At 44.3% G+C, this 25534-nt stretch overlaps 1 protein-coding gene across 16 annotated transcripts in view; it reads left to right on the forward strand.

Moving 5' to 3' along the window:
* Positions 1-25534, forward strand: part of ZFHX3 (zinc finger homeobox 3) — a 262705-nt gene that overhangs the window by 180188 nt on the left and 56983 nt on the right. For all 16 annotated transcript variants that reach the window (XM_082229254.1, XM_082229255.1, XM_082229258.1 and 13 more), the window contains one exon: positions 6432-6663. In XM_082229254.1, coding sequence (XP_082085380.1) covers positions 6432-6663 — 232 coding nt within the window. The remainder of the gene's footprint in view (positions 1-6431; positions 6664-25534) is intronic.

Raw genomic sequence — 25534 nt, forward strand, 5'->3', positions numbered from 1 at the left:
TTGTCCCAAGTTATTTAAACTTTCTACGATTAAGTCAATTTCAATATTTGCAGCATCCATTTTCACATTTATCACGTCTGCTTTCTTGTGAAGTTGTTCCAGCGAATCGTTTATTTTCAATAATGCAGCCACTAAGGCCTCTTCTGTCGACATCCCGTCTGTTTTTTCCTTTCCGTTTGCCATAACACTTAAGAGATTCAAGGTCAATTCCAAAGTCTCACACTTTTTTGTCTTGCAGCTGGAAATTCCCCTAGCCCAGCTCCTGTAAAGTAACCAATTTCAAAAGCTTCCACAAGGGGAAAACAGTTTCTATTTGTATCGGTCAGTATGTCCTCTTTTAAACACAGTTTCAATAATCCAAAGTTAGTTTCAATTTTCAGTTACTTTCCTCCTTTTTTTGAAAACAACCGGAGACAGTAGAAACAATGTATTCTCTTGTTTAGCTACCTGTCAATGAACGTTCTAAACGCTGTCAATGGACGTTCCAAAAAACATCAATCCTGCTAGCAGCCCGTTTCCAGGGTCAGAGCGGCGGTATTTTAACTCTCTTAACTCTCTCCTACAGGCATATTCAGTCCACCACTTCCTGTTCCTCTTCTCCTGTCTCCAAAAGGGGGGGGGGGTTAGTTCTTTACCGATGGAAATTTAGTCTTTTACAAAAGGCTTTCCAAGACTTTAGCTTGCAGCCTCCTTGCTTCAGTTTATCTACAAAAGGGGGAGGCGGACTGCCTGTATTGAACCTCCCCGTTTCGATGCCAGATTAAACGTTTAAAAATCCAATTCTTCCCAATTCAGCTCTACTCACGGGTAATTACTTTAGAGTCAAATTGTCCACAGGAAAAAGTCCTTCTCTGACATCTTTTCAAGATGCGGCTCACCATCAGAGCTTTCTTAAAATTTCTCTTTCTCAGTCATTTTCTGTCCATAACTGTATAGCAACCTGTCTGTTAGCAACTGAACACGGGGAACTGTCCATGGGTCTTGAACATACATTTGTGGATTGTTCGGACAGAGGGCTCATCCACACTTCTGCATCTCCCATGCCTAGAAAACACAGGTCTGAGCATTTCTCCACTTGACCCACACTTTCTAGGTACGGGTCCAAGCAATTTTCCCCTTTCCTTGCTTCTTTCCCAGGGAAAACCCCAATCTTTGGAGCTAAATCAGAGAAAACATCAATCTGTAGAAAACCCAAATTGCTGCTCCAATAGAGTACTAAGTGAGGAGCTGTTTTCCCTGGGGGATAGCAGCAGTACAAGAGGAAGTGTGGATAAGCCCAGAGTCTTCCCCAGCTGCAGCTCTAAGAAACCTTGAAGCCCACCAGTACAAAGAACTCATTCTTCCATTTGCCCTTTTTGAAGTGTCGCTGGGATCTGTTATCAGGAATTTTGGACTGAAATATGTGAGTGATGCATACGTACCCCCCCTCATTTGAATTGGGAGAGGCAATCTGGTGCTAGATTGATGCTTGGAGGTGGTCATGGACTAGATGTGGGCCAGTAAAGAGGATCCCATAAAGAAAACGTATTCTGAGTTCTGGTATACAGGAGCTGGGGAGATGAAGTACGTCTATAGCTTGGGAGTTCCCCTGAATCCAGCACTGTTACTGGAGACTCAAGTAGTCTCAGTGGATAGGAGTGCCAGTTTCCAGCAACAGCCCCTTCCAGACAGAGATGACTTGGCCACTGTACCCTTGGTCTGGTGATGTCTAACTTAGATGATTGTAATGTGATCTACATAGTGTTTCCCTTGAAAACTATTTGGAAATTTCAACTGGTCCAAAATGCAACAGCCAGCTTTACTAGTCAAGGTTCTATTTAGAGCTCTTATAACCCCTATTTTAAGACAACTGCACTGGTTGCTGTTTGTTTTCTGGCCCTGATTTAAGGTGCTCAAAGCCCTAAACCACAGATATCTGAAAGGCCACCTCCTTCCCTACAAATCTCTCAGATAAACAGAAGAGGCCCTCTTGGTAGTTTCGTTGACGTCAGAAGTTCAGAGGCTGGCAGCCTGGGGTGGACATACTCCACGGTAGCCCCTAAACCATGAAACTCCCTCCTCACAGAGGTGCGTCTATCACCTTTGCTATATCTTCTTATCTGGAAAACACACCTCTTTCCCCTGACCTTTGGCAGTTAAGATTTCTGTGGGACCTGCTTTCTTGTCTGGTGTATATTTATTTTATCTATTTTCATTTTAGAAATATTTTATTTGGCTTTAAAATTATACAGTTATAAATGTTGTAACCTGCCCTGGGACTATATGGAGAAGGGTGGGCAAGAAATCCTAATAATAATAATAATAATAATAATAATAATAATAATAATAATAATATAATATTGAATTTATATACCGCCCTATACCTACAGGTCTCAGGATGGCTCACAGGATAAAATCAGAATGTAAAACTACAAAGTACATAATCAAATTAAAAACAACAACAACCACCCAATAACCACCCCCAACACATTTTAAAAGGGCATAGGATGTGGGTTAAAAACAGTTAAAACACTAAAAAGCAATTACAAAAATATTTTTTAAAAAACATCTTAAAAGCAATTTAACAGCATCAGTCCTTTTGAAGCCTGGGTCAGGTGGAGAGAGGCAGGAGTGGGCCCTCAGTCTCTCAGCAGGGTGGTCCTTTCTGGGCAGCAGCAGTCCAAATAAGCCTGTTGGGTACCACCCTGGTTGCAGATTGCTGAAGTTCTGTGTGGTGAGGATTTATATGCCACTTGGTTGTATGAAAACCTCTTAAGTGGCATAAAAAAGGTAAAGGACCCCTGACAGTTAAGTCCAGTCGCATATGACCCTGGGGTTGGGGCGCTCATCTTGCTTTACTGGCCGAGGGAGCCGACGTTTGTCTGCAGACAGTTTTTCCAGGTCATGTGGCCAGCATGACTAACACGCTTCTGGCGAAACCAGAGCAGCACACAGAAATGCCATTTACCTTCCTGCCAGAGCGGTACCTATTTATATACTTGCACTTTGACGTGCTTTCGAACTGCTAGGTTGGCAGGGGCTGGAACTGAGCAACAAGAGTTCACGCCATCACGGAGATTTGAACCACCGACCTTCCAGTTGGCAAGCCCAAGAAGCTCCGTGGTTTAGACGACAACACCACTCACATCCCCCTTAAGTGGCATACAAAAATATAAAATAAGACATTAAAATTCTCAATAAAAATAATTATAAAACAGGTGTTTAAAAGTATTCTAAAGTTTAAAATCAGCAAAGCTAAAATGAAATAAAACACATCCAGTTTCTGGATAGGTTTGCCTAAAGAAACATGTTTTAAGCTAGCAAAGGTCCTGCCTGATATTAACAGGCAGGAAGTTTCAAAGTGTGAATGCTACCACACTAAAAGATCAATTCCCTACAAGTATTATGTGGAACTCATAACAGTGCCAGTTCCATAGACTGAAGCAACTGAGTGGGCCTATATGGGGTAAGGCGATCCTGCAAGTAAACTGGTCTTTAACTGTTAAGGGCATACTAATAGTAACACCTTGATTATCTTGGCCCTGTAGCAGATAGACAACCTGCTTAAAACATATTTTAATGTTTCGTTTTATATTTTTGTAAACTGCTTAGAGGTTTTCTTACCAATCAAGAGATATATAAATTGTATTAAATAAAATTAAAACCAGTGCAGATCTCTGAGCATAGGGTTGCATACAGACAGGGTCTCACTGCTGTCAGCAACCGAGCTGCTAAAACTAACTGCAGTTTCTGCATAAAGTACAAGGGATGCCCCACATAGAGTGTGTTGCAGTAACCCAATATTACATTCAGCAGTGTCTCAACTACTGTGGTCAAGGCTTCTGGTCCAGGAGCAGTTGTAGCTGTCACACCAGTTAAAGGTTGTAAAAGGCGCTTCTAGCCACTGAGGCTACTTGCACCTCCACTGACAGAGCTGGATCCAGAAGCACCCCTGGACTGGATACCTGCTCCTTCAGAAAGTGCAGCCCTGTCCAGGGCAGGCAGTTGACCAATTTCTTAGGCATGGGAATCACCCACCCATGGGGCCTCTGTCTTTCCAGGATCTAAGCTCAGCTTATTTGTAGTCAGAGTAATACCCTCCAGCTCTTGTGGACTGTAACTCCTGTCATTCTGTCTGCGGCTGGTGGGTGTTGTAGTCCACAACATCAGGAGGGCACAGTGTTGACTATCTCTTTTCTAACAAATGGTTCTCACTGGACTGAGGAATGCCCTCATTTTCCAGCAAGTTCTAATCCTTTGGGAAACTTCACTTCTGAGGGTTTTTATCAAATGTACTTCAGTGTGTTTCTGCTTTAAAAGTGAAGCTTTGACTAACCATGATCAATATTTTGCATTCCATGCGTGAAGAACCTGATGTTAGAAGCTTCCTGTTGTTGGTAAAGGGGAGGGGAAAGCTGTTGTGCCCCTCCATATTATGGAATTGATCAATGTACCCTGGCAGAAGTTGGTTGGCTTTTCTTAGTAGCTAGTAAAAGCCTATATTCTTTAGAAGAAATTACTTCCTAGTGAGACTTCTTGTTTAGCTCTTCCTTTTCATATTCTGTATGAGTAGAGCACATGCTATGCATGTAGAAGGTCCCAGGTTTAATCCCTGGCATCCCCAGGTAGGGCTGGGAGAGACCCCTATCTGAAAATCTGGAGAATCACAGCTCATCAGTGTAGACAATGCTGAGCTATGTGGACCAGTCATCTCTCTTGATTTAAGACAGCTTTCAATGTTTTCTTTGTGGTTCTGCCTATTATCCCTGAGAATTATAAATTTCTTTTTTGGTCTAGCTCAACTCCATTAAGGGGCAGTCTGCACTAGGGGCTCAACTAGCATTTAATTCTCACATACCTTTTTCCGTAATGAATTGAATTCAGCAGTCTTGTGAAGGGAGGTGCAAACTGTGATTACTGTCCATGGGTGAAGAGGAGTGGGTTGCTGTGAAGCTGGCCATAATGATCCAATTTGGTTTCGTTCTGTGTTTGTTGCAGTGTTGGAAGGGCAGACTAATGACACCCATTTTTTCAGAGTACTAAAAACAAAAAAAGGGAATGTGAGGAGCTCTTCAAACTGGATAAATGTGTGTTAAATGGCAAACGTGATTCATTGTAAGCAAGTGCAAAGCAGTGCACATTGAGGCAAAAAAACAACAACCCTCCCCCAATTTTACATATACAGGAATATACTTTGTACAGTTCTGGTCAACTCAGCTGAAAAAGGACATTGTAGAACTCAAAAAGGTTAAGAAAAGAGCAGCCAAAATGACCATCTGACTAGAAGACGCCCCCTGAGGAAAGTTACATCATTTGGGAACATTTAGTTTAGGAAAAAAGGTCATGATGACTCCAGTGAGGCTGCAGTGATGACTGCAAGTGGAGAGAGTGCTTTTGTTTTTCAGGTGTCCCATTAGGGCATCCGGTTGGCTAGTGTGATAAAAAGGTTCTGGACTAGATGGGTCTTTGGACCGATCCTATAACTCCCTGTGTCATGCACCTTCAGAAGTGTGGGCAATCACCCAGAGAGACACAGTTTTTGATTGCCTATTCTTCTCAGAGGCTGTGTTACACATTCACTTTAAGTGTCAGGGAGGTGTTCCAGGGGGCAGACAGGCTGCAGACGAATCTACATGCATCTTTCTGTGGCAACCCCCTTCCCACCCGATTGGGGATTTAGTTTGGGATTTAGCTTGTTTTGCTTGCAAGAGGCACTTCTTTCTTCAAGAGTGATAGGGTTGCTTGTTAGGTGGATTGATTAAAGCCCAGTTTTCCACTGGTGCTGCAGAGAGTTCCTAAACCAACATGCATTTTTAACAGTTGCTGAAAATTGCAGGTAGAGAAAATGCTGTTGTATTCAGGGTGCTGCTTGTGGGCTTCCCATTGGTGCCTCTAGTTGCCCACTATGAGAACAGAGTGCTGGACTAGATGGGCCTGATTCTGCTACAGGGCTCTTACATTCTGATATGAATTGCTTTCTTCATCAGGCATGCAAAGTGAACTCTGGTCCGGAAAAACATACGCCAGAATAAATCTTTTAGCCTTAACACGCTAAAAGACTATTGCACTTGCTGAACAGGCTGACATGGCTAACGGTCTGGTATGCCTTCCTAGCTTTTTGAGAGGAGTGTGTGTGTATTAACACATGCTTAACTTCAGCATGAGTTTTAATTATGTTTTTAGCAAGAGAAACTCCTGAATAAAAAGGGGATCCTTTAAAGGCAAGTCATTTTTAGTCTTTTAGGTGACAAACGATGAGTTTGTCTTTGAAATTCAGATTTTAAAAAGATGCTTCTTATGATTGAAATGAAGAGTGTGTGAGAAAGTCTGCCTTCTCCTGCCCCCACTTGGCCTTTTGAGGTCCCCAGGATTTTGACACGCTCAGTTTTGCCCTGGAGTTTGTGTAAGTTGGTCCTCATTGCTGACCTTTTGCTCTCATTTCCTTTCTGCAGCACCTTCAGCATCATGAGAGTGGAGTTGATGGGGAAAACTGCTTCTACCACTGTGTCCTATGTAACTACTCCACCAAGGCCAAACTAAATCTCATTCAGCATGTTCGCTCCATGAAGCACCAACGGAGTGAGAGTCTGCGTAAGCTGCAGCGCCTACAGAAGGGCCTTCCCGAAGAAGAGGAGGACCTGGGCCAGATCTTCACCATCCAGAAGTGCTCCGCCCCTGATGCTGGTGAGTGGTATTTCTCACACGAGCAAAGTGTAGCTCTTCTTTCTGCCATTACAGTGAGATGTGTCTACTTCAGTGACACCAGGGTGTTGCTCTCTCAATTTCAGAAGGTGAACTGCAGTTGGGAAGGCAGCACTGGGATTGTGACTGGAATTTTGGCCCAGCACTCAGACACTTGTCTAGCTGAATAACGGTTTGCACTGACTTTCTGCTTGCTTGGTGGGACCAACATCAGCCAAGTTGCCTTGAAGTGGATGTGTGCGACTAGTGTTGTAGAAATCTTACTTGCATTTCATTCTCCTGTTGTAAGGAAAGCATCCAGCTGGCCTTCATGAGTTGTTTTATGATCTATAGAGACTGCTTACTGCCTGCTGTCTGCTCCTTTTCCTTTGGGATTACATTAGCACCAACCCTCCTGTGCCATATCCTGGCAGGTTCCAGGAAGTAAGGATTATGTGCAGGCAGTGGGGGTGGCAAGGAAGGAGGCAGAGGCGTAGCATGGAGGGCTGTCAGGGTGATGGCCTTGGGCGCATTTTTCTGAGGGATGCTGCGCATTTGGCTCCTCACTCCGTCCTGCGTTGCAAAGCTGGAATCTGATCTGAATGATTCACTTTGTGAGGCTGGGATCGAAGGGCGCCCTGCCAGCCCCAAGCCACTTTTCAAGGCTGGGATGATCCAGGGGAAGGCGATGCAACGCTGCCCTTCTTGGCTCTGGTGGAGGTAGGGTCACATTGGTGGTGAGGGCTGGGCTGGCGCAGCTGACTCTGTTCACACTCTGCGTCCAACTGTCCCTGGTGTACATGCGCATGCGCACACCCCTGGGGCTGGCAAAACACGCTACACCACTGGAGGCAATGTATTGGCCCCATACCCAGCCCCCATCTAACGTGGTAGAGAAGACTGAGCTCCTTGTAGTGTGTTTTGTGCAGGGGCATTAATGATAGGAGGGTGGTTAATGCTATAGAAGTGTGGAAGAAGCCCCTTCCAATTCAAACTGGCCTATCCTCCAATTTGTTTGTTAGTGCATTTGTTTTCTAAAATAAAATAAAGTTTTCAAATCAGATTTGCTTAGGTTCAATGAGAACCTAAGAGAGAGAGAGAGTGGCAGAAAACAGATCCAGTGTGCAGCAGCCGTGAAAAGTGCAAATGCCATGTGATTACTGTGTATAGATAGTACTGGTTGCCTAACCTCAAGGAGGATATTGTCGACTAGAAAGAGAGAAGGCCAACTAGAATGCTCCTCATACAGGAGGAAGGGTTGCAGTGTTTGGAGTTTTTTAGTTTAGAACAAAAGGATGAGTAGAGAAATGTATAAAAATTATGCATGAAGTAGAGAAAGTAATGAGAGATATATTTTTCTATCTTTTTCATACTGCTTGGATTCAGAGCCATCTAATGAAGCAGAAATGTTAGAAGATTCAAGACGGACAAAAGAAAGTACCTCTTTACACAGTTCAAAGTTAAACTATGGTATTTGCTCCCACAAGAGGCAGTGATGGCCACCAACTTGGACAGCTTTAAAAGAAGATTAGACAAATTCATGTTGGATAAGACTATTGATGGTTATTAGTTATAATGCCTATGTTCTACCTTCACTGTTGGAGGCTTTGTGCTTCTGAATACCAGTTGTTGGAAGCTGCAGGAGGGGAGCGTGCTCTTGTGCTCAGATCCTGCTTGTGTGCTTCCCATTAGGGCATCTGGTTAGCCACTAGCTGGACTAGATGAGCCACTGGCCAGATCCAGCAGGGCTATTCTTTTGTTCCTATTTGTAAAGGGCTATCAGGTATATCATAGGAATTTTTCAAGAAGTTTTCTCTAGCATCTTGGCCGAAATTAAAAGTAAAGGGACCCCTGACCGTCAGGTCCAGTCATGGATGACTTGGGGTTGCAGCGCTCATCTCACTTAACTGGCTTATGGAGCCGGTGTTTATCCGCAGACAGCTTCCCGGTCATGTGGCCAGCATGACTAAGCTGCTTCTGGTGAACCAGAGCAGCACACGGAAACGCCGTTTACCTTCCTGCCAGAGTTGTACCTATTTATCTACTTGCACTTGACGTGCTTTCGAACTGCTAGGTTGGCAGGAGCAGGGACCGAGCAATGGGAGCTCACCCCGTTGCGGGGATTCGAACCGCTGACCTTCTGATCAGCAAGCCCTAGGCCCTGTGGTTTAGACCACAGTGCCACCCGCATCCTGGCCCAAGTTAAGGAGAATCAAATGTATCTTCCCTTTGCTCAACTTCTGAGGCCCCTTTGCATTTGCCTTTGCCTTTGTAGGCTTCCCTACTCCCTGCCTTCTTTGGCTCAGTTAAGTGCCATTCTCAGTTAAGTGACAGAATGCTGCCTTATGCAAAAGGGCCTGTCCATTTGTCCTAGCCTCCCTGATTTCCTCCAAGGCTCTGCTAGGAGGGATGGCAGCAGTCCCTTCATTTGACAGCAAACAACAGCAAATTCATTGTGGTGAATATAATTATTTCAGCACCACTTCTAATCACAGCCTGAATCATAAGAATGCAAGAATAACCCTGCTGGGTCAGACCAAAGGCCCATCTAGTCTAGCATCCTGTTCTCACAGTGGCCACCCTATGGGAAGCTCACAAAGATGAGATGAGCACAGCAGCACTCTCCCCACTTGTGATTCCCAGCCACTGGTATTCAGGGGATTTCTGCCTCTGACAGTGGAGGAAGAACTAGTAGCCATCATGACTAGTAGCCCTTAACAGCTTTCTCAGTGAATTTATCTAAACCCCTTCTAACGTCATCCCAAGTTGGTGACAATCGCAATCTATTATGTGAGTGAGTTCCATAGTTCAAGTACGTGTTATGTGCTTTGTTTTGTCTGTCCTGAATCTTCCAGCCTCATTGGATGGTCCAAGGTTTTAGTATTCTGGAGAAACACCTCTCTATCTTATTTCTCCACACCATGTATAGTTTTATACACCTTTGTCATGTCCTCCCTTAATTGTTTTTTTTTAAAAAAACACACTAAAAAAGTTCAAATATTGTAATCTTTCCTTATAGAAGAGGTGCTGCAACCCCTTGGTCATTTTGTTGCCCTTTTTTAAACCCTTTCCAGCTCTGCAAAATCCATTTCAAGGTGAAGCATCCAGAACTGCACACAGCGCAGTCACACTATAAATTTGTATAACGGTATTACGATATTATCAGTTTTGTTGCCACTTTCCTAATTATCCTAATTCCTAATTATCCCTAACATGGAATTTACCTTTCATAACTGTCACACACAGGGTTGACATCATAGAACCTCATCAGTCACTGCCAGTTGAGGCTTAATCAGTGCATATGTAAAGTTACATATTTTTTTTGCTCCATTGACTATCACTTTACCCTTCCTTATGTTGGATCTTATTTTCTATTTAAATGCCATTCACCCAGTTTGGAGAGTTCATTTTGGAACTCCTAGCAATCCCTTTCTGTTCAAGTTTGTTAGGTCCACATACTGGTTGTCATGCACCGCCTCACTGCTTTCCCTGAACTCCAGGCCATTTATGAACAAGTTAAAAAGCACAGTTCCTGATACTGATCCTTGGGGGCAGGGCACTTCTGTTTCCTATTCTTTAACCAATTTCTGGTCCATAAGAGAATCTGACTGCTAAGATAACTCGGGAGTCTTTGGTGAGGTACTTTATCAACAGCTTTTTGGAAGTCTAAGTACACAATGGTCATATTGACACTACACATTTACAGCACACATGGCTTTCCCCAAAGAATCCTAGGGACTGTAATTTGCTAAGGGTGCTGTGCATTGGGGCTCTGTGAGAGGTAGACTACAGTTCCCAGGATTCTTTGGGGGAAGCCATGTGTGCTTTAAATGCATGGATATGACCAAATGGCCAAAATTAATTGGATCATCTCTGTCTATATGCTTGTTTACACTCAAATAACTCTAAGGGGTTGTGAGACAGAAATTAGGCTTCCAGAAGCCATGCTGGTTCTGCTTTGGCAAGGCTTGTTCTTCCATATGCTTCGTAATTCTATCTTTAGCAATGATTTCCACCAGTTTTCCTGGAGCAGACATTAAGCTAACTGACTTGTATTTTCTCAGATCTCCACTTGATCCCTTCTAAAAAAATTGGTGTAACGTTGGCCACTTTCCTCAGGCTTGGAGGCTAACCGTATGGACATAGGAAGCTGCCTTGTCTTTTCTAACTGGCAATGACTCTCCAGGGTTTCAGGCAAAAACCTTTCCCAGCCCTATCTGGAATTGAACCTGGGACCTTCTGCATGCAAGGCAGTTGCTCTAAGCAACAGTCCTTACCCTTCAAGTTACATGGTTTTGTTAGAAAATCAGCAATTTAACATTCAAGTGTTTTTAAAAATTGCCTGGTGCATCCAAACCCTGTGATTTGTCCCTTTTAAATTTGTCAATAAGACCTAGAAGCTTGTGACTTATTACCACTGTTCACCTTTGTTCCTCAGACCCCCTTCCTGAGAGTTAGTTCAGGCACCAAGGATATGACTTACATCTTCCACTGTCAAGACAGATCAAAGAATTCACCTTCTCTGAAATCTCCTTTTCCATCTTTAGCACACCTTTGGCTTCCTTGTTGTCCAAAGGTCCAACTACCTTGTTAGCCTGTCTCCTCTCTTAATGTATTTAAAAAGTTTTTATGTAGCTGGTCTTTGCTGAAAACGTAATGTGCTCCTCAAATTCTTTCTTTTCTTTCTTTTTTGCATCACTTAATGTCTGTTTGAATATCTTTTGCCAAAGTTTGTGATTCTTTGGGCAAGACTTCTATTTTCTGAAGAAAGCCTTCTTGCCTCCTAATAATTTCTTGATTTTCCTGGTTAACCACACTGGCATCCTCTTAGCCCTGACCCCCAGTATACATTCTAGCTAACTTCTATTAGAGTAGAGTGTGTTGGTACAATCCCCAAGCATTCTAGAAACATTGGACCCTCTTTACTTTCCTTTTCAACTTCCTTTTTATCAGTTCCCTCATTTTTGGGTAGCTTCCTCTATTGAAGTCAAATGTCACCACTTACATCTCACACCAGGTTCTAGGTGCTGAGGTTTTGGCAGAAGAAGAACTTCATTTGTCCTCATGTGTTTGTGATTTGGGAGGCAAGAGAGGCAGCTGTGCCCAGTGGGTAGAGGAGGTGATGATGAAGGATATTAAGAGCTTAATCATTTTCATTTTCTGTTTTGCTCAAGGAAACACTTTCTCATGCCCCTTGAGGGTGTAGTATAAACTTATACACACACACCAAGCACTGGGTTAATGAAAGTCTCTAGCAGGAGCGCCTGGCAGGAAGGAAGTGGTTAGCAGGATTGTGGCAGGCAGAGTGAAGGCATGCTGCAGTTGCTCTGAAACGTGGCAGGAATCTCATAAACCTCCAGCTTGCTCCACCAGACACTTGTCATCAGCCGCTGATGGCTTTCATTAAGCAGCAAGAGAGGAAGCTCCAGCTGCTGACTTGTTCCAGAATGTTTTCCTTGTTCAGCTGCATCCTAAGCCCACAAGGAGCAGCCAGCTGCCAGATTGCTGAGCTGGGAAGCTTGGCAGTGATTTGGGGTCCCTCTGCTGGCTGCTTCTCATCATTAAAGGCATCCCTCCTCCTCCTCCTCCTCCTCCTCCTGCTGCTGCTGCTGCTGCACAGGCCTCGTTCTTTTCACGTGTTGTGCTTAGCAGCCAGCCACAACATAGGTTTGACTTGGCCTGGCTGGGTCTCTGATGCTATCTTGCCCTTTTGTGCAGAGGCAAAGCCTCTGAAAGCTCTCCTGTCCCTGTTGGATGACTCGCCAAAGGAACGCAGGCCCATATACATCTTCCCAACCTGCAGCAGAAACTGCAGGGCACAGAGGGCAGCACCCCACATGGTGGTCACAGGGGTTGAAAGCCTTGGTTGATAGACAATGTTCAAATACGGAATCAGTTCCCCCTACTGCTTTGTAATTTGCTCAGACCTTTGGGAGATCGGATTCAGTATGTGGAGAGGTTGTCGCTCAGTAGTAGACTCTGCTTGGCACATAGAAGGTTCCAGGTCCAATCCTTTAATAAAAGGATCTTGTAGCAGGTGGCTGAAAAGACCTTCGCTGCATTAGACACAGGAGAGCCACTGCCAGACAGATGAAAAAATAGTCTAAGTTGGAATAAGGCAGTTAGGAAGCTACTGTACTTTATACTGAGTCAGCCCAGTGGTCCATTTAGCTCAGTATTGTCTCCACTGAGGGCAGCAGCTGTCCAGGATTTCAGGTAGGAGCCTCTGCCAGCCCTACCTGGAGAGCCAGGGATTGACCTTGGGAACATCTATATGCAAGGCAGATGCTGCACCAGTGAGCACAGGCCCTTCCCAATAGTTTCCCATGTTAAATAGGTTCCTTCTGTGCTCCTTCTGTGGTCTGCTACCAGTCAGGAAGCAATTCATGCATCACCTGTTCTCAAGTTTGGGGCTGGAGGCATGTGTGCCTGGTGGTGGTGGGGCATCAGGCTTTGATGTGTTCTTTCTGTCTCCTGTATTTGAGATTTCTTTTTCAGCAAGTGTTTCTGGCATGTGGCATGGTTACACTTTCAGCTTGCAAATCCTTTTGAAGTGAGTCTCCTTGCAGTCCAGTGACATCTGAAAACATTTTTAGCCACTTGTAGTTCCAGGCTGTTGCATGCTGGCCTTATCATGCTGGCTAATGAGTAGCTCACTAGATACACCAGGCCAAACTTCCAGAAGCCAATAAATTAAAAGATTGGTTAGCTTTGCCTTCTGGTGCCTGACTGAATACAACACCCATACCTGTTTCTTTTGTAGCTGATGCTCCAGCCCATGAGTGTCCTGAACATACTCTTCTAGCACATTAGCATATTCACATGAAACATGTATGATTGACCTCTGGGCTCTCTAGGTAAAAGCTGATATCTTTCTAGGCACTGCCACCCTGCCCTAGACCAAACCAAGAAGATTCTCCCTAATTTCTTGTCATCCTCCTCCTTCATCCTTTGGCTTGTAGCTGGGCTGGGTTTGTCCTCTGCCCTCCACTGCTTGCTTTGCTGCTGCCTTTGTGGCAGGACAATAGCATTAATTCCAGCCTTTGCAGGCAGGCAGTGCCTGTCTGTTCCACTTGACTAGTACAGCTGCCTCTGCTTTCCAGGCCACCTCCCAGGGGCCCTTCCTCCTTCCTTCATTCCTGGTGTAAGGATTCTGGGGAAGGGGAAAGGTGACTGTTTGAATTCCAGGATTGGGGAGAGAGAGAGAAAGAGAGAGAGAGAGAGGAGAAGATATAGGCATATTCGTAGCTTATAAAATCAAATCAACCATGCTAGTTTGGCTGCTCTAGTAGTTCTCTGAAACCTGGTGTAGGGAGGGTGCCCTTCGCACAGGTACAAATAAGTCATTTTAGACCCTAAACATTTAAAGGCCTTATAATGGGAGGGGGGGTGTTCGCATTCTGTCCTTGGCCCATTGTAGTTATAAATGACTTGGATGAAGATATTGAGGGAATGCTAATCAAATTTGCAGATAGCACTACCTGAGAGGAGTAACCAATGCCACAGAAGACAGAATCAGGATTCAAGTTGTCCTTAACAGATTGGAGAAGGGGGCCAACACTAACACCATTAATTTCAATTGGGACAAATATCAGGTTCTACACTTACTCAGGGAAGACTAGCTGGCTTGCCAGGAATACATTTGAAAAGGATCTAGGGGTTTTAGTAGACCACAAGCTTAACATGAGTCAACAGTGTGATGCAGCAGCGAAAAAAGACTAATGCTATTTCAGACTGCATCAACAGAAGTCTAGTGTCCAAATCAAGGGAAGTCATAGTACCTCTCTATTCTGCCTTGGTCAGAACACACCAATTTGTCCAATTCTGGGCAAACCACAATTTAAGAAGGATATTGACAAGCTGGAACGTGTGCAGAGGAGGGCAACCAAGATGATCAGGTGTCTGGAAACTAAGCCTTATGAGGAACAGTTGAGGGAGCTGGGTATGTTTCGCTTGTAAAAGAGGAGACTGAGAGCAGATATGATAACCATCTTCCAATATCTAAAGGGCTGTCATATGGAAGATGGAGTTAGCATGTTTCCTTCTGCTCTGGATGATAGGAATTGTACCAATGGCTTCAGGTCATAAGAAAGGAGATTCTGACTAAACATCAGGAAGTCCTTTCTGACAGTAAGAGCTGTTCAACAGTGGAACAGACTCCTTTGAAAGGTGGTGGACTTTTCTTCATTGGAGGTTTTAAGCAGAGTTTGGGTGGCCATCTGTCAGGGATGGTTTACTTGAGATTCCTGCATTGCAGGGGGTTGGACTTGATGACCCTCAGGGTTCCTTCCAACTCTATGATTCTGTGAGGTGGCTATGTGTATACTTTCATTTGTAAATCAGAACATTACGACTACTACTATATTCCTCTGATGTGAGAGAAAAACTAAAACTAAAAAGTTTTCCAAGCCTGATTTTTTTTCTTAAAAAAATTATCTGTCCATGTTCAGTTTTGTATTTTAAACTCACTAAATAGTACCATCATGACTGTAGGAATATATTGGAATTTCCTTTTGCTGCCCTGATGCCAAGTACATTTACTTGGAAATCAGCACCATACTGTGGTAGAAAAGGATAATATATTTTAAAGTAAAAATCACCAGATGAGCCCTCCAACTATGTACATGCCCAGCCAGTGGCTGACTATAAAATGATTTAAAAAGAAAGAAAGCAAAAGACCTAAATGGTGCTGCGGTGACCCTTGTCACCAACCACAGTAGGGCCCTATCAAGCACTTGCTTGGCCTGGTGCTGCTGATACTGGACTTCGTTGTTGTTGTGCAATTGGCCTCCTCAACTACGGGGCCCTAGACTTCAGCTCCAAAGTCCAGCCCTAGCTGCAGCACGACTTGGATGTTGTCTAGGAGATCCTTGCCATGAAAGTTGATGTGGAAAGTGCTGCACTCTCACAGACGCTGTGGACTCTCTCTTGGGTCACAGAGCAAACCCTCTGTATTGAGGGTACACAAGGGTTAAGTGTTTTCTGGGTCCTACCCTCTAAAATATTTCAGTTGAAATTATTTTAACAATTGGGGAAATGTTTGAGATTCGTGCAGCATGTAAAAATTATAGAATGTGCATTTTTAGCTTGCTTACTGAATAGACATCAGTCATGCTAAATCAGATCCCAATTGATTTATGATATTGCAATATTTTCAACTAAAATGTCCAGTTACAATTTTTCTGAAAAAGTGACATCACTGTATAAGCAACATGTTTCTGTTCTACCGTTTTTAAAATGCTAAAAATGTATTCATGTGACTCCTTTTCATCATAATAGAAATAGAAATGTGTTGTTGCTGCTTGTGTTGTTCCAGGGCTGCAACAATAACAAAATCTGACTGTAATTTGCTTTAATTATCAGATTAATGGGGTGGGTTCTTTAAAAAAAATGGTGCCAAAGGCCAGAGTAAAGAACATACATTGGAAGCTGTAGAATACAGGAGTTCAAGACACACTGCTGTGGGCTCCTAGGCTGCTATCCCCTGCACTTCAGGACATATCCTCTGCCCAACCCAAGAAAGTCTGTAGGGACAGGGGGAGTCTTTCAGATATTTTGGGCCTAAGTTGTTTAAGCCATTGAACCACCAATGTGAGCACCTTGATTTGGGCCTGGATGGGAAAATCCATACAAGCTGTTTTAAAACTGGTTATATGAGCTGTAAATGGAACCTTGTCTGGTAACTTGCCCACTGCAAGTTGGACCAGTTGGAGTTTCCTGAGTTTTCTCCAAGGTTCTCCCACGTAGAACACATTGCAACAATCCAATCTGGAGCACATGTTGTAGCTTTCTATCAGATCTAACCATCTCATATTTACCTTTTCACAAGACGTGTAACTGCTTCTATTTGGGTTTTCCTCTGTTTTTGTTTTGTTAGCAAAGCTTGGCTGTGAACTTCTTGGGCTGTGTAAATGCCATTTCTGCCAATGATTTAAGAGCAGGTTAAAATGTTAGTTGTCCAATTTGTGCAAGGCAATGCTTCTCCTCAAGTTTATGTTTGGGAAGATGGCTGTGCAGAGAAACCCAAAGTGGTTTTAGATACCTGCCAAAGAAGAGAGCTCTTCCTGTTTCTGCTCAGAGGCTGCCTCAGGCCAGGTGACAAGAGCAATTTTATTTTTTGAAACCTTGGCTTCGATGCCAGCTCAGGGCTGCAGGTGTGTGAGGTGGGGAACGCCAAATCTGTGGCTCTAGCCAGCAACAAAAGTGGAGTCATCCTTCACAAGCCGTGGCTTGTTGGCCGGACAGATGGAGCCTAGTTGCTTCTCCCAGTATGTCCACTTTGGCCAATGGAAAAAAGCTTCCTGGAATATGGCAGGGCCCTTCCCAGACCAATTGATGGCTGTGCACGTACACGGCAGCTCCCTCCACCCAGCCTGTGCAAATTGGCAAGTTCTAATCTGGTCATCCTTGGTGTTCTGCTAACAGGCTTCTGCCTCTGAGGGGTAATCATGCAGGCATAAATTCAGAAAGTTGCAAAGCTCTGAGCAGTCTTGTGAGCATTAAAAGTGTCCTCTTTGCCAGAAAGGTCGTTCATAACTTGGCTGCACTGCTGATGTACAGTCAGTGATATTGATTGATTAATGTATAAAAAGCACCAAATGCATTTGCTTCTATGAAAGAGAATAAAGTGCAGGCGAGTCTCTCTTTATTTTCACCTCATCCTTTTGTTTGAAGGACATTCCTCCCCCTTTTTTTGTTTTGCTGGCTTCGTTTAAGGGGGATACAAAAAGCCAGTTTCTGCCAAGTAATGTGTTCACAAAAGGAACATTGATTCACATCAGTGTCGCTTGAGTTACCCTTGCAAAGAAATGGTTCTTACATTAACCCTTCTGTTCATCAAAGATGAACTAAGACTCAGAATTAGCTCTGCCTCTCTCATCATAGAACCGGTTGCAAAAGAAGTATTGCCTCTGCTACTAATTGCTGCAAAAGGGGTCTTCGCCCACTGCACCCAGACTCGAAGATGGCTGCTTTTGCCCCAGCTCATGGCAAATTTTTGCTTTGTGGTTGCTTTGCTTTCCTCACCCTGCAGAGTCTGCTGCTTCTATGTCTACTCAATTGATCCTTCTTGGAAGGGGGGTTGACCCCAGTCTTGTTTTCCAATGGATGGTGGCTTTACTATTCAAAAACAGATTACTCCTGATTGGCTGGTTTTGTTTCATCATGTCAAGCTGTTTCCCAATTCTTTGAAGTGGGACATGAATAGGAAGCAGAGAGAGGGCAAGGAGTGCTTAGTGGAGTCACTGCAGACCTTCAGTCAGCCAAGGCTCCAAGCCCCCACATATGCCTAGTATGTGTTTGTTCATGTATGTTTCTCCCAATGTGTGTGCGCACACACATGCATGTGCCTGCATCTCTTGCAGTGTCCAGTGTGGCTGAAGTATAGCTATCCTTACTGTACATCTCCTGCCTGAGACTCCTTTTGCAGGAGGGAGCAGCGTGGATTTTCCCACATGACCATTAGTGCAGCACCCCGTTAGAAGTATGTAGTGCCAAGAGCAATTGGGCACCTTTTCAGTGAATCCTTCTGGGTGGGGTCTGGCATTACATGAAACTGAATATGAGCTGGGGGGCGGGGGCTGTTTCCGATTCTGTACTCAGCAGAGCAAAACCCTGCAACCAATTTGTTTCCTTGAGGGCTAAAATATAAGACGCCCACTCCCCCCACCCACCCCCTGTCTTCAGGAGGAGCTTGATTTTTCTACAGCTGCTAGGAATGGCCAAAAGAGGCAAACAATGAGTTTGAAAATCTGAGGATGATGGGGGTTGGATGCTTTGCAGTCAGCCTGCTGAGTGTGAATCCATTTTCTCGCCTCCCTCTCTGCAGAATAAATTAGAATTTGCCTGATCTAATAAAATGGCTCCATCTCTCTGCCATCTTTCCCTCCCAGCCTCCGCTGCTCAGCCATAGTGCAGGCTGTTTGCCTCTTGTTTCCCTCTTACTTGAGCCTGCTGGCTTGGAATGGAGCTCATGAGCATGTACCACAGATTGGGGGTATGGCTGGGCAGGACATTTGTTACAGCAGCCTCTCTCTTTGTTTATTGTCAGGCCTGTTAGGTGTTTAATGGAGGTGGCTGCCAGGCTGCCAGAAGAAGCCCTTTTCTGTGGTGTGTGGGGAAATAGCAAAATAATAGTTGTGGATAACAACTGAGGATGGGCAGGAGTGAAAAGTGGCAGTCAAACTGACACAACAGCCCTGCACCCCTGCTCCTTATCCCATCACATCTCACACTTCATGCCTTTGCTACAGGCTATGGATGGGCTTGTTGCCACTTGACCCTCTTTTCCCTTTGGATTTTGATTTCCTAAATTATTTGCTTCCCTCTGATTTTGCAGTGTGTTTTAGGATTGCTTGATGCTGAGAAGGATCCTACTAAGTGTTAAAGACCTGTTTTAAAAATAGACCAAACATTATCTTTGAGACTTGAGCAGGCTGTCCTCAAGGTAGCTTTCATTTTTTGAACTTTTTGATATTTTTCTTTAAATTTGGTGCTAAGCAGCTATTTTGACTCCTCTGTGTTAATCTCTGGCTGGCAGTGCACATAGCCTAGCCTGGGGCAAACCTTTCTCCATACGCCACCAACTAGATCACTAAAGCAGTTACTGATGGTGTTCTATGCCAAAGGTATGCTAATTTCGAACACAGCAGAGAATATATAACTAACAGGTTCCTGGTACGTACGTGTGTGTGTGTGTGTGTGTGTGTGTGTAAGTAAGTAAGTAAGTAAGTGTAATCATCTGACAAAAATGTGTCAGTTGCACAGGTAGAGAGAGGCCTGGTTTGCACATATGTTAAGGCAAATTGTAGCTAAGTGTAAACAAGCGTGTGGGTGCTTGGAGGAATCTTGTGGCTACTTCACTTTCCCCCCAGTCTTTCTGTTGCTGTACTACTTAGAGCCAAGCGATGGTTTGGCTTAGCATTATAGCCAATTCCAAGCTCCTGATTTGCTTCACTACACAACCGTGAGCTGTAGCCAAGGTTTGTTCTTGGCTTACTGCTTTCAGTTTGGTTTGGAGAGACAACCTGTGAGCCCAGGCTCAGACATAACAGTAAGCCAAACTAAGGCTTGCTTCCAGGTAGTACAGTGGCAGTAGGACCAGGGAAGTAGCTGTGATTTTTCTTCTGAGTACCTGTACACTCACTTGCTCACACTTAACCATGGTTTGGCTTGGTATTACATATGAACTGGGTCACATTTTAATGTTTAGCGTTGGATTGCATATTTAAGCCAATAAAAAAATTAGGCTTTCTGTCCAAAATAAATTATTCAAACCAGTAACAAATCTGTAGTGCCACACCTTGTATATACGTCCCCTGTGCAGATACTTTATTCCAAACTCCAATTTTTAAAAAGGAATTAAGGGAATATGCTTGCTTGTTTATTTGTTACAAAGCAGTGGGGCAGAAAGGGAGATTTAGGATAAATGATGAGTGGTAGGGGAGTAGTGGGAAATAATGGTGGTGTGGTGGAGAGCCATAAGTTGTGCAGGACACACCTGAAGCCGCTGCCCTTGAACACTATGACTTTTTGCTTGCAGTTGCTTACCTGTTGTTTAAATGTATTTCCACAAACAAAAGTCCAGCAACACATGCTTGATTCTTCAAGTGAAAGCCGAGATTTTCATGATTTGATGCCAGTTGTCAGATCACATGAGCGTAGGAGTACGGCAGCCTCCCTTTGTGCAGCTGAGGGTTCTCAGATTTGCGGTCCTCTGTCACATCATGCTGTTCCTTTGTAGAGAATTGCTCGCCACAGGCAAATGCTGTAGGAGGTGGCCAAGCCCAAGGATCTGTATGTCTCACTTGGGCTTCTGCCTATATGGAGAGCAGGGCTCCAGATGGAGTCAAGGAGGAGAGGCTCTCTTCTTTATGCGATTACATTTATGGCAGAGAAGAAAATGCTTGAAGCAATCAGCATGAAATTCTTAATTGCTTTGCTTACTTCTATTCCCCTTGTGAGATGGATTGTGCAAATGCAGGAGCTGCTGGCCCCTCATGGCCTTGCCTTCTACACTATTTTTAACCAGTGCTTTGTTTTGTAAAGATGCGCAGAGGATCCCTCTCCCGGATGCCACAGAAGAGCAGGAGGGAAGCACTTGCTGAGAGCTCCTTGAGTTGATAGGCTGTTGCTGCTCCTGCCAGGTATTTGTGGCTGCTCTGTCTGGCTTGACTGCCTCTCCTTTCTCCCATAGCTTTGTTCAAGGCTTCTGCTTTGTTATCCCCCCTCTCCCCCCCCCAGCCACTTCAATGTGGCCCACATCCCTCCCTCAGATGTGTTTCTTCCTTTTTGAGTTTCCAGCACGTGTCTCAGGAGGATGTGAAATCCAAGAACCAGATCTCTGAGATTTCAGAATAAAATAAAAGTAAACTCTGCTTGAAAACACTTTAGCAGGAAAGCCAGGCTAATTGTAAATCAATGAGTCTTAAAATGCAGCATTGATCTCCAGTTAGAAGTTTGAAAGGGAAAGCGGTAATTACTGTGCTCCAAAGGTAGCTTTTTCTCTCATAAGTTCTGGGCAGAAAGAAGGCTCATTAAGGGCAGCAATTTGGAATCAGGGTAATTAGTTTAAAAAGTACTTTTGTGATGTGATTTCCTGAGTTGGAAATGACTGGAGTCTTCCCACCTTTATAGTTTAGCCCCGATAAATCAAATCTTGTCGATGGCTTGTAGATCCCTGGAGGTCCAGTCTGCTTGCAAAGCTGCGGGCAGCCATGGGGCAGCACCCCTTCCAACACCTTCAGCCTGCTGTATTTGTGTGGAGTCAATTTCAATTGTTCTTGGGCCAAACAACTTGTAAGCACTGTGTTCCTTTGAGGAAGAAAGCTGGGAAGTGGCTGAGACTGATCCAACCATCCTTCCCAGATCTTCAAATCAGCTTCTTTTCCTCCTCACACTCTGTCCTGTCCAGGAACCCAAAATAAGATAGCAGCTGCCCTCAAAGTGTTTTCTTTCTATTTAGACACCAGACTGCTGCATGGGTGGGTGGGCAGCCACCTAGGAGGTACCAAGCCCATCACCAGGGGTGCCCCAGACCGGAGCAGCAGCAGGCAAAGCCCCACAGGACTGATAGCAACTGTAGCAACCAAATACTCAGAGGAGGAGGAGGATAAGCCCCTTTCCTCCCTTCTCCATATCCTCCTCCTTTGATGAGAGAGCTCCTTAGCCCCACACAGTGGACACAGAGGCAGGAACAGGAGGATGCATCTTTGCCAGGACAAGAGGCCAGCTTCCAGGTGCAGATCTACCCCCTTTTATAGGGAGGGAGGCGAGTTGTCGCTGGACAAGGAGAGAAAGGAGATAATTCATCCATACTTTTCCTGGGCCCAGACATTAGACAGCTCTTGGGGAAGGTGTGTAAGTGTGACAGTGAACCTCTCTGAATAGGTTCAGCAGGCTGAGAAACAGCCTCAGGCCTCAGACAATGGTTTGAAGGCCTTCCCAAAGCACAAGGCCATCAAGAGGGTTTTACCCTTCACGGAAGAATTTGAAGAGAACATTTTGAATGAATGGCAGATTCCTGGAGTCTCCAAGGCAGCACACTCTGTCATGAATTGTCTATCCCTTTGATAAGTGTGCCCTGGAGTTGTTTAAGGTCCCACTTGTACATGCCCCCCTTTTTAATTTCACATGGGTTTATGGTGTCCTGCGATGGGGATGACTTCCCCAAGAACAAGAGGGCAGAAGTCTTGCTTGCATGAAGCCTCAGCCTTTGCCATTAGGGTCTCAGAAGCAGCCTCATTCATGGCCAAAGCTTGCCTACATTGGGGTTCAGGCCATGCTGAAACAAGCCCCACTCTAGGCCATCTACCTACATCAAGGAATAACAAAACTTTCCAAGCCATAGTCCTACATGGTCGATGCCTCAGCAGATACCTTACAGTTCTCTGTGAAAGCCACAGCAACAGACTTGGCAGTGCACAGGCAGCTCTGGCTTAAGCAATGGCATACAGATGCTAAGACAACGGCCATCCTGGCCAATGACCCCTTTAAAGGGAGCAAGCTCTTCAGGAAAGGGCTGGAGGATGCCCTGGTAGAGACTAGGGACAGAAATAGGGCAATCCCCAATAAGCAGGTGAAGAGGAAGGGCCAAAAGAACCATTACACTTCCTTTTGGAAGGGCTCCTTTAACTGCCTCTTTGACATACACTGTGCTGCTCCCTCCAACTGGAAAGGGCAACATACTATGGGGGAAATACCCCAAGTCTCCCATAATGCAAAGAAAAGGAGGTGGAAATTCTAGCCAGCAGAGGGAAACCTTTGATCCATCATCCCCTTCAGCAAGAATGGCCAATGGTCAGGCATGGTGGGAGTTCTAGTTCAGCAATATCTCTGAGTTCCCCCACAAGTTTTCTGCCCTAGGGTTTGTAAGGTAACTGGTTCCCTTTCTCTTTGCCCCCGCTTTTCTGAGTCCAGCAGTGTGCTGCAGCAGCTAGTGTGTGTAATTCACTTATGGAAGAGTAAAACCACAGCTAGAATACTGACAGTCCTGGGCTTCTCAAAAGTTTTGCTGCTGCTCACAATTGGCTGGTTTGAGTAGCATGTGGACTTTGAGCTCATCATCATATATTTATTTATATCCCACCTTTTCCCCCAACGGGGACTCAAGGTGACTTACAGAAAAAAATAAGAACAGCTAAAAACATTTTTAAAAAAAATCATTAAAAACAATTAAACATTAATACAATTAAAAGCTAGAAGATCTATTAAAACATACACAACAAAAACAGCACAACACCAGCCCTTTCATTAAAAGCATTCAGTTCCCAAAAGCCTGTTAGAATAAATCCTCACTTCCTCATTAAATAATTTGCTAGTTTCTTTTCGAGCTGCTTCTAGCCTATGAAAAGTGACATTTGCATCCTTAAATATGAACTTCTTCCCTCAAAAAGATCAGCACCACCATATTTCTCTCCCTTTCCTTACCACCCTCTGGTGTATCTTGTTTTGTGGCCTCATCACAGCACCATCTCTACCCCCTCCCCAGCTGATCTGCCCATGGTCTAACTCCCCTTTTCCCATTAGAATTGTAGATGAAACAAGTAGAGCTTCTGGATTTCCCCATATTTATCAGCAGGTTGCTCTCATGTCTGCATATACAGTGGCTTGCATATACAGCACTCAGAAAGACCCACAAGATGTTGCAGTCTTGAGTATGCATCTGTAAGAGGAGGGGTAATATATTTTCAGGGAGTGCAGGCCTTGCATGATTATGGATGCCTGTACTGATGGATTTCTCATGCACATGTGTATAGAGAAAGAGTGCGACGAAAAGGTTGTGTATTGTGCAGGAGAAGAGGTGTTTTGCCATACAGACCCACACATGGCCAACGAGGGCCTGTGGGGAAGCTGGCTTAAGAAGAATGAGAAACCCTTGCAATGAAAGCTTCTTTGCTCTGCCTTGAACTCCCACCTTCTAACAAACAGGGAAGCGAATGGCAGCCGCTGGCCAGAAATTGATTACATTAATTGATATGCCAATAAGTGAGCTTGTTACATCTGCCATTGGTTAGGCCAACTAACAAGTCCTGCTGATCAATGAAACCAATAAAGATTTCATCCATTAATGAGCAACATGGTAATTAATGTTATCCATAAACCAATTAGCCTGGGTAGCTAATGTGCTTGTTAGTGCAGTGAATGGCAGATTGTGGTACATTTGGGGGAGGAGGGCATCAGCTGCAGTCATGAGAACAGTAGTCCTGTTCAGCTTTGAAGGAAACGGGAATAACAGTGGACATTACTTGGGAAAGACAAAGTACAGAAAAATCCACTGTGAGGCTCTCCTCAAGGCCCTTTCCTGTTAAGCAGCACCCAGTTGATGAAGACCATCTCGGAATCAGCTGGTTGTATTTCAGGGATGCGGCAAAATTCTTTTGGAGGGGAAGAAAATTGGAGTAGCCAGCATTTTTTGTTCCCCAGAAAGTCCTGTTCTCAGGTTTTGGTTTAATTTTAGAACTGTCAGTTTTTTACTAGTCACTGGAGGCCACCATTATAACAAGATAATAACGGCCCTTCTGCTACGACAGGCCAAAGGGGACCATCTAGTTCAGCATGCTGTTCTCACAGTGGCCAAGCAGATGCCTCAGTGAAGCCTGCAAACAGGACTCTCTCCCACTTGGGATTCCCAGCAGCTGACATATGAGACATACTGCCCCCAACACCAGACAGCATTTTGGTGTACTGTGCTTGAATATGTATAGAAAAACACACACTCTTTACAGAAGAGTGGGCCATTCCTGCAAGCCCAACAGCTTATTTAATTTGAGAAGCACAGGGCTAAATACACTTCTGAAGAAAGGGCAGAGGTTGTGAAAATAGATTGTCACTTTGTGCCACTCCCTGAAACTTTATAAGCCTGTATTACTAAGGAAAACTTTTTTTGTTTCTTCATTACATTTGTAGTTCTCTTTCCCCCCCCCTCTCCTGCCTTGCAAAAATCCAAAGATTATTTATGCAAAAGTGGCACAAAAGTTTTTAAAGTGATTCCATGCTCCCTTGTTTTTTCAGATGTGGAGGAGGAGGAAGTGGAGCTTTCTAGAGCTTGACTAGTTAAAAGTAAGCCTTCAAGAGTTCATTAGGACTTATTCCTAAGTACATGTGATGATGAATCGTCAAAATGATTTGGAGAAACGAAGTTGGGGATAAAGTCAGTGGCACAATTTCAGGGAAGTGTTTGGGGCTCAATTTCACAAATGTTGCGCCAGCTCTAGCTTCTGCTCAACACAGACACTTCCTTTTGTCATCTATGGAGAACTGTGTTTGCTCAATCACATTTCTGCCCTGCTCCCTTCTTAGTGCTCAGAGAGACCAATAGTTTTAAAAATACAACACAAAGCTGGTGAGGAGAAATTAAATTAAAATGATATTAAAA

The sequence above is a fragment of the Podarcis vaucheri genome (assembly GCF_965113315.1).
Source record: "Podarcis vaucheri genome assembly, chromosome: 7".
In the NCBI taxonomy this organism is placed as follows: domain Eukaryota; kingdom Metazoa; phylum Chordata; class Lepidosauria; order Squamata; family Lacertidae; genus Podarcis; species Podarcis vaucheri.